At 43.3% G+C, this 9,337-nt stretch overlaps 1 protein-coding gene across 1 annotated transcript in view; it reads left to right on the top strand.

Annotated features, from left to right (window-relative positions):
* Window positions 1-9,337, top strand: part of GRID2 (glutamate ionotropic receptor delta type subunit 2) — a 392,388-nt gene that overhangs the window by 381,757 nt on the left and 1,294 nt on the right. Inside the window, exon 9 of the mRNA XM_006164500.1 lies at window positions 6,509-6,749. Coding sequence (XP_006164562.1) covers window positions 6,509-6,749 — 241 coding nt within the window. The remainder of the gene's footprint in view (window positions 1-6,508; window positions 6,750-9,337) is intronic.

Here is a 9,337-nt window from a genome sequence, read left to right as displayed (position 1 = left end):
AAGCTGCTCATTTATGTCAATAAAGAATTCAGGGCATGCAAGGTTGCTATATTAACCATTTTCCAACTGCAGTTAGGTTTTATAGACTTCTAAAATTTTTCTGTTCAATGAGATTGTGAATGTTTTAATACTTCTGGAGAAATGAAAGAAATGCAGTGTTCTCATCAGTGTATCAATCATCCACTGATTCGTATGGGCATATAACTCTTCATAGTTTGTCCCAGAACAGGTTCAGTGAAAGATAGTCACGCATGCCGGTGATAATAATTCTAGCTTTCAAATGTCAGTAGTCTTATGTGCCAACAATGTGGTACTTCATATGTGGCCTCATTAATTCTCACCACAATAACCCTCAGAAGTAAGTGTTGTTGTGATCACTCTGGATTAAAAATTGGAGGAGGGATCTTTCTAACAACACTCCAAGAAGAGGGTTGAGTCACCCAATTGTTCGTCTCAGTCTAATTGCTAACTTTGTTTCTAATAGTTTAAGTGTTTACAACATCAAAAGGTCTGTACACATTGCAAACCCACGCGTTAACCAGAACTGCAGCCACTCTGTGCTCTGTGTGGACAAAGACTGCCATCTGGTGGAAGTTGCCCATATAACAAAGACATCACCATTCCATGCAGCCAAAAGATTTCTTTGTACTCATGAAGATTTTGCAGCGACACGATTGCATTATTACACACACGCACCCAAACACACACATACATCATTGTTGCTTATAATTAAAAGGTAAAACACTTCTTAACTGTGTTTTAAAAGGACCCATGCCAGGCTGGCCTCTAAGCTCAAGTGGTTAAGCCCTGCACTAAGGGAGCCAGATCCCACATTGGCCAGCTAGTTTGCATCCTGGTACTGGCAGCTTAAAAAACATAGCAGGTGCATGTGTATGTGTACCCCAAATCCCGACAGGATGGAAAAATCGAGGGAAAATTATTGTGATATGACCATGCCCCGTTGGGAAGTACATGTGCTGTCTGTGTGGTGAAAGCATGCACTCTGACAGATAAAAACAAAAAAAAGAGGGGTCTTTCTAACAACACACACACACACACACACACACACACACACACACACAGAAGACCAGTGCTTTGTGAAGATTTGAAAAGAAGCATCTCATTTATTTCGAGGTTGTTTATTTGTTAATATCTCCCATGAGACAGAGACAGAGAGACAGGGACACAGAGAGAAACAGAGGGAAAGACATCCCCAACAGAGTCTTCATGCCATGACCCTCCCCGGGCTCCTCACCCTGGGTCACGTACACGCACACCTGGAGCGCTCAGGGCGGTCCTGGCACGCAAGCCCAAGGGTCTCCCCATGTGGATCTAGCTGTGCCTCACTGTGCCATCGCCTGGCCCTTCTTCATTTATTAGGGTGCAACCTGTCAGGGTTTAAAATGTGTCCTTAAACTGAACTTGCTTTACCGAATCCTTCGAAGGATAAAGAGTGTGTGGCAAGGCCTTTCTGATGGAATCGCGGGAGCGTTTGCGTTCTAGCACACTCCCGGCAGAACTCCATGCGGAGGACTTTCATTCCCTTGCACTTCTGTCCACGCCAGCCTGTACTCCCAGCATTCCTTGTGGGGACTCAGAGCTTGCCGAAGGGTCCTGTGGTCCAGCCATTCTGGGTATCCTCAAACACAGGGTCTCCCAGCAGAACCTCAGCCACCTGTGCTGCCGTGACTGCGAGGACAACCATAAGAGGAGACCTCAGTGGTGCAACGATGCTTCACCACCCAGTGAAGGCCCTCTGCCTTTCCCCTCAGCAGACTCCCATCAGGCAGCCAACTGAGCCTTGAAAATCTGTAATTCTTTTGATTTAAAGCCTTTAAATCTTATTAGCATTGAAATGAGAGAACAGGTGGTGGTGCAACTGTACCCACATGGGAAAGGTCCTGGGTTCACATCCTAGGACTTCCCTGAGACCACCAGGTGCAAACAGGCCCATGACCCAAGCCAGCTGAGACTGGGGATGGCCCTCAGTATGAAGACTTTGTTGGGGGCTGTCTTTCTCTCTATATATCCCTCTCTCTCATGGAAAAAATGAATAATAAACTTTAAAAGAAACCAAAGTAGATGAAGTATTATATGTATTCTTCAATCATTCTTTTTAAAGCCAAAATATTTTCCAGGTTCTGAGAAATGAAGGAGACTGAGTACATGAATAAAGATAGGTGTCGTAGACCCCACTGAGGAGAAAGCGCAGGCCATCCTCGGTTCCTAAACGAATGGACATGAGCTGAGGGCATTGAAATAAATGGTTTCACACTGTGGAGGTTCCTCAAAAAATCTAAAAACTGAACTACTGGGCCAAGAGGGGGCGTGGAGGTTAAGGCAGCAGGATCCCACCTAGCCGACTGCGTGGTTAGAGTCCCTGCCTCAGTGGCTTGAAAACACCAGGCACGTGTCCATGTGTGCCCAAATTCCAAGAGGAGAATGGAGGAGAAGGAACTGTGGTGTGGCCATCTCCCCTGGGGGTGATTTCTCACTTTCCCTCTCTTGTTCTCTGTCTATGGTGAGAACATACACCGTATAGCAAAATTTTGTTGTTTTGTTTTGTTTTAGAAAGATTTTTGCTATAGGGCATATGTGCTCACTAGAGAGACAGAGAGAGACATAGAGACAGAAAGTGAGAAATCACCCCTGAGGGGGGTGGCCTTGCCACAATCCCTTCTCCTCCATTCTCCCCTTGGGATCTTGGGCATGCATGCACACGTGCATGGTATGAGTTTCGAATTGCCAGGTTCAGGACTTGAACTGTAGTCACCTATGTGAGAGTCCAGCAACATAACCACTATGCTGTCTGCTGGTCCCTACAAAGTTTTTTTACAAAAAGAATAAACAAGGCCTTGGCAGGGCATTTTTTTTGTTTTTGTTTTTAAAGAACTACCATATGATCCAGCAACCCCACTTCTGGGTATATATGCAAAGAAAAGAAAGTATGTCAAAGAGATCGCTGCTCGCCCAAGTTCACAGCAGCGTTATTCACGGTGGCCAAGATAAAGGAAGCAACCTGACTTCCCAAGAACTGATAAAGAATAAATAATGTCACACACACACACACACACACACACACACACACACACACACACAAATGGCATATTATTTAACCAATTAGAAATTTTAAAAAAGAAGAAATGCTGTCATTTGCAGCAACATGGATGAACATGGAGGACATCAGGTTGAATGAAATAAGCCAGGAACAGAAAGACAAATATGGGACCAGCAGTTAGTGTAATGGCTATGTTGCTGAACTCCCATGTAGTCGATTGCGATTCAAGTCCTGGACCCGGTGGCTTAAACTCACGCCGGGCGCGTATGCATGTGTGCCCAAGATCTCGAGAGGAGAATGGAGGAGAAGGGAGTGTGGCATGGCCATCCCCCCGAGGGGTGATTTCTCACTTTCTGTCTCTGTCTCTCTGACGAGCGCACGCTCCCTATAGCAAAAACCTCTCCCCCAAAAAAAGAAAGACAAATACTCACTCGTGTGGGAGTCAGACGTGCTGATCTCATGGAGTAGAGAGTAGAATGGTGGTTACCAGAGGCTAGGAGGGTGGGACGGAAGAGGGAATACGGAGAGGTAGTGAGTGGATACCACCTCACCGTCAGCTAAGCCGAGCAAGTTCTACAGAAGGGTGGCAGCAGTTGACAATCATTTCTAGTATATCTCAAGATAGCTAGAAGACAGGATTTTGAATGCTCCCCACACCCAGTAACAAGAAGTGATTGTGGTGATGGATATGCTAGTTACCCTAATTTGAACATTGTACTTTGTATTCATGCGTTGAAACATCACACTGTACCCATAAATAGGTACCATTATTATGTGTCAGTTAAAATAATATCTTTTTTTAAATGATTCCATGGTTTTCCCTGGGTCAGTCCTGGGGTGCAGGGTCAGCCCTGGGGTGCAGTGTCAGTCCTGTGGTGCCAGCTTGGGCACCATGGCTGAGGCCATGGGCATATCTGAGGGGAGACAGGGATGGGAGACCAGGCCCCCATCAGAGCCCATCACTTGTCTAACACGAGTCAAACGCTGATCCCACCGAAACCACCTCCCCTTACCAATTTGCTCATTCATCCAGCCGCATGGATGACGCAGGTAAAAAGGCAATCTATCGCTGAAAGTGAGTAACTCCATCCTGAATGACTTAGTTCTCTCTAAAGTTTCAAGCATTCTTGTCCCAAATAATTCAAGATCTAGGATAAGAGTACAAACGTCGAAGCATGTGGAAAGTGCAAATTCAGCTAAAAACTGTTCGAGAAAACCTGCTCTATTGCTGTATTTTGGTAAATGTACCTTCCTGGACCCTAGGTGGTTCAAGGTTCTAGTTTGAGATCACCAGGAGAACGGCACTGACCCAGGGGCAGGGGCTTCAGGGAGTCAGCCCCTGGCCCCTCTCTTCCCACCGGCAGCTCTATCCTGCACAGTGGAAGGTCCCCCGTGTAAAGGAGTGTGCACTGAGCTTGCACAGCTGGGCTCTGTCCACACCCTCCCCAGGCAGCACCCGTAGTCCCATGGTGTACCCTGGCCTGGCTGTAGGAGCTGCTCTCAGGAGGACCTTCCTGGGGACTGGCCTAGAAGCCTGGAAGAACACTGAGCTATTACACCTGGAAATTCCAGGGAGCCCTGGGGATAGCGTACCCTCCAGACAGAGGCACAGCCTTGTCCTGACCTTTGTCATCCTGCAAGAAGGGTCATGGTGGAGCAGGGGCCCGTGGTCGGTAGGTCTCAGGTGCAGTCTAAAGCGTATTTGGAATTGGGAATGATTTTTCTGTGAAAGTCACACTTTAAAAAGCTGCAGACTTTGCAGTTACCCTGAGATTTGGAAGGGAGAAAAAGAAGAATAAGAAGGGTGTTTCTTATTTGAATTTAACGACTTTTGAAAGCCTCTGGTCAACTTTTCTTCTTGTTCTCCAAGGTAAGATTATTTCCCCTTTGGCATTCAAAGGGAAACTGGATCAGTTGTGTGGAAAACCAAAAACGATGTATTTTATCAACTTCAAACCTGTCTCGAGGCTTTCTCCCACACTGTGTTAAATAATAGAAGTCTTTTTAATTGAATTTCTCTGTGTGCAGCATATGCTGGGTGACATTATGCCAGCCTCTCACTCTAAGAGGAAAACGTTCTTCCTAAAAGCGTTAAGATCCAGAGTTTCATCCCTATGTGGAAGGAACGCAGGACTGCGGTGGCTTGAAGCCACATCGAAACAGAACCTCCAAGATGTCGTTGTCAAAACATGGTGCAGCAATTTGGGGGAAATATTGAGAATTAGAGAATGAAAATAAAAGAAACAGATGAGTAAGAGGAGAAAGGGAGGAACAGAGTGAGAAAGGAAACGCTATGGCACAATTTGGTCTGTAAAATCACAGTGATAAGGGCCAGTCCAGTGCTGTGGTGGTTAAGGCACTGGATCCAACATGGTCCAACTTCACTGTTCGAGTCCTGGACCCAGTGCTTAAGAAATATACCAGGCATGTATGAGCATGCCCAAAAACCCCCCAGAGGAGAACGAAGGAGAAAGGACTATCCCATCCCACCTGGGGGTTCTTTCTGTCTCTCTCTCTCTCAAGCTTAAGTGCCCTATAGTAAAACTAATAATAATAATAATAATAAAAGAATCACAACAATAATGTTTTAGCATTGAAGCATCCCAGCTACAAGCTGCTCTGGATTTTATTTCACTGACAGCCACCCTCTCCTAGAGAGGGGATTATAAATGTACAAATAGTCTTCAAAAAGTCAACAGAATATGTATTTTTTTATTTATTTATTTATTTTTGAGAGGATTTTTTGTTGTTGTTGTTATAGGGCGTGTGTGCTCGCCAGAAAGACAGAGACAAAAAGACAAAAAGTGAGAAATCAACCCCAGGGGAGATGGCCATGCTGCAATCCCTTCTCCTCCATTCTCTCAGAATCTTTGGCACACATGCCCACACGCCTGGCATGAGTTTAAGCCAGCAGGTCCAGAATTCAAATCACGGTTGACTACATGGGAGTCCAGCGACAGAGCCATTACACCAACAGCTTGTCCCGGAAAATGCATATTATATATATATTAAAAAAAAAAAACTATGCGTGGACCTTTTTTCTGTTGTTCCAAGGTAAACTCGTATTTTAATTCCATTTTTCCACAAACTCTTTTTTTTTTTAAGAGAGATTTTTTAATGTAGGGCATGTGTACTTGTCAGAAACACAGAGAGAGAGAGACAGAGAGAGGGAAAGTGAGGAATCACCCCATGGGGGGATGGTCATGCTGCAATAGCTTCTCCTCCTTTCTCCTTGGGATTTTGGGCCCACATGCACATGTGCCCAGCAGGAGTTTCAAGTTGCCAGGTCCGGGACTTGAACTGTGGTTGGCCACATGGGAGTCCAGCACCTTAACCACTACACCACCTGCTGGCCCCATCCGGGAACTCTTTGAGATCCCCTTGTAGGCGTGTGGGTCAAGGCCATAACTCTGTCTGCAATAAGACGTGATTGTGTTCTTGCTCCCAAAGAATCCTGGAGCTGCAGCAGAATGGCGACATGGACATCCTGAAGCACAAATGGTGGCCTAAGAATGGCCAGTGTGACCTCTACTCATCCGTGGACACAAAGCAGAAAGGAGGTGCCCTGGACATAAAGAGCTTCGCAGGGGTGTTTTGCATCCTGGCCGCCGGCATCGTCCTCTCCTGCTTCATCGCCATGCTGGAGACGTGGTGGAACAAGAGGAAAGGATCCCGTGTGCCGTCTAAAGAGGTACTTGAGTGAGAGCTCAGCCAGGCGCGTCCCGGGGAGGACGCTCACGGGGAAGAGGAAGATGGGTTGGGAATGGTCATTGTTTCTTCTTTCCTCAAGGATAGAACAGAAACTAGTGCAATAACAAATTGATAAGGGCAATACCGATTTCCATTGTAGGACACCCCTGATAAGGGAAGAGGAGACTGTAGTGTGTGCGAGATTGACAGTTTCATGTGTCACAATAATTTTCTCCAATCTCAAGGTAGACTTGATTTCAGTGATTATTATTAAAACTGTCATTGCCTTGACCAGTTCACAAAGACACTTATCATTTTATTTCAGTTAGTGTTTACCTCATAGATAAAATTGTGTCTCTAAGACTGGACCTAAAAAACACAGTATTACAGTAAAAAACCATCAGAATTTTCTCTTCTCCCCTGTGGCTGTTTCCCTCTACATACAAGTAGAGCCATATGTTTTTGGTACTTCAGTAACCAAATCCACGTTATGGAATAATCCAGAAATCAAGTTTTCTTCTTCACAATTGAGTAAGCTTATTTCCATGGCCATAATGAATTTTTTCTAGCTCTCTGAAAAGAATCATTGCAGAGTTACATAGAGTATCTCTTATACAAGGGCACATGCCTTCTTCTTATCATAAATCATGGGATTCATAAATTATCAGGGAAATTTCAGTTAAAATAAACTGTTGGATTCCTTTATTTTATTTCCAGTGGACCAAATTTTTTAAATTATGAAGTCATAATCACTAAAGCTTTACAAATTGAATTTTAAAAAACCACCTGAACTTGCTAAAAGATTTGATTTGGTAGAAAGTTGGAAAGAAAGTTCTAAACTTTCTGTAACTATAGCTTGTCTAACTAATTGATGCTTAGGGCAAATCCTGAGAGGATCTGCTTTAATGCACAAATAAAAATGACTTCCCATTTGCATATGAATTTTTGCATGTTAATGTATTCTTTCAAACAGATTGTTCTCTAAAGTAGTCTAAGGATTCCTTCCTACCGCCTTATATGCAAAATTGATCAGCACCATTTATAAGAAAAAGCTTGGCATAGCAAAGATAAATCTTCCTTCCTCCTTGTGCGAACGATCATACATCCCAAATTAGTGGAGAATGAATTAAAAATTAATCAGGTTTTATTGCAGTGTTTTCTTTATGGAATAAGCGTCTGGTATCTCTGTTGACATTGATTCAATGCAAAAGACCACATTAATGCCACATTATAGCCGAGACTTCATATTCTCAAAAATCTGGAAATTAAGGACTCCCCAAGCTCCTTATATCTTGAATTACTATATATGATATTAAATTTTTGCATTATTATATCTGTTGATGGATGACTACATTACAGTTGCTGTGGGAACCATAAAATTATATGTCTCAACCCTCTAACGTCTCAGTGATAATATTGCATTAATGGATATTTTTTATTGGATTTGGAAATGAGAAAGGGGAAGGAAAAACAGTGAGGCACATCAAAATATTTTGCACCGAGGAGCTTTCGAATAGCACAATGAGAAAACCACACACTCCATTCTCACCCATGACAGCTACTCCAGATCCTAGAAACAAATATTTTCTCTTCTGATGATGAATAGATATTTTTAAATCCTCATAAATTTAATTTATTGAGCTCAGCTATAAATAAGACGGATAACAAGGACAAATTTATTTCTTGCCAGTTTTATTCTTCAAATATTGGACTTAATACTCACTTTTAGTGAAAACGTTAAGGGATTCATCGATTGATTTTAACTCCAGAAAATCAGAGGTTTTACTTCCTTTTTGTAAATTAAGCTCCTTCTTACCAAAAGGGCATTAGCGCACCTTAAACTTATTTGGTGTAGAGACCCTTTGGCATGAGGTTGCCCCCAGGGAAAGCCACTACACACGTCCTGACTTGGTGGGCTTTCTCCATGGCCCATTGACCGCAGTAGTGCCTGATTCCGGTGCTAACACCTCAGGTGTATGAAGTACCTCCATTAGAAATTACTCCTAATTAAAATGAATTGTACTGAGTGTTGCTCTATCTAAAAGCACTCACATATTTCTGGCCTCAAAGAAATAACCCTTTAACAGTCACTAACACTTTAGTATAAAATAGCATAGCACATCCATTCCCTCCAAGAAGATGAAGAGAGACAAAAGTCCAACATGGAACGAGACAACTCTGAAAATAAACAAAGCATGCATAAAGAAGAGGTGGGGGGGGTGAGTTGCTAAAACCATACTTTGTGCTTGTACAATTTTGCCTGGGTCCAGCTCTTACAGAATGGCAGTCACCCGTCTAATGCTCCCGTACCTTTACAGTTGCATGTGGTATGTGCTCATTCTAGAACTTGTGCTGCAAGAAAAATATTTATTCTAGATAACCTGATCTCAGGATCATCTTGGTACCCTCTCCCCCCCAGAACTTAGCACAGTGCCTGGCTCATATTAGGTGCTCAATAAATATTTATTAAACAAATAAGCCCCAAAGTTCAGTTTATTCCATGCTTGCTGAACTACTTTTTTTCTTTTCTTTTTTTTTTTTTTTTTTTTTTTTTACCATAAAAGCTATGACTGATAGAAACCTTTTCTT

The sequence above is a fragment of the Tupaia chinensis genome, unplaced genomic scaffold (genome assembly GCF_000334495.1).
Source record: "Tupaia chinensis unplaced genomic scaffold, TupChi_1.0 Scaffold143631_1, whole genome shotgun sequence".
Classification (NCBI taxonomy): domain Eukaryota; kingdom Metazoa; phylum Chordata; class Mammalia; order Scandentia; family Tupaiidae; genus Tupaia; species Tupaia belangeri.
This window is presented reverse-complemented; position numbering and strand designations above follow the sequence as displayed.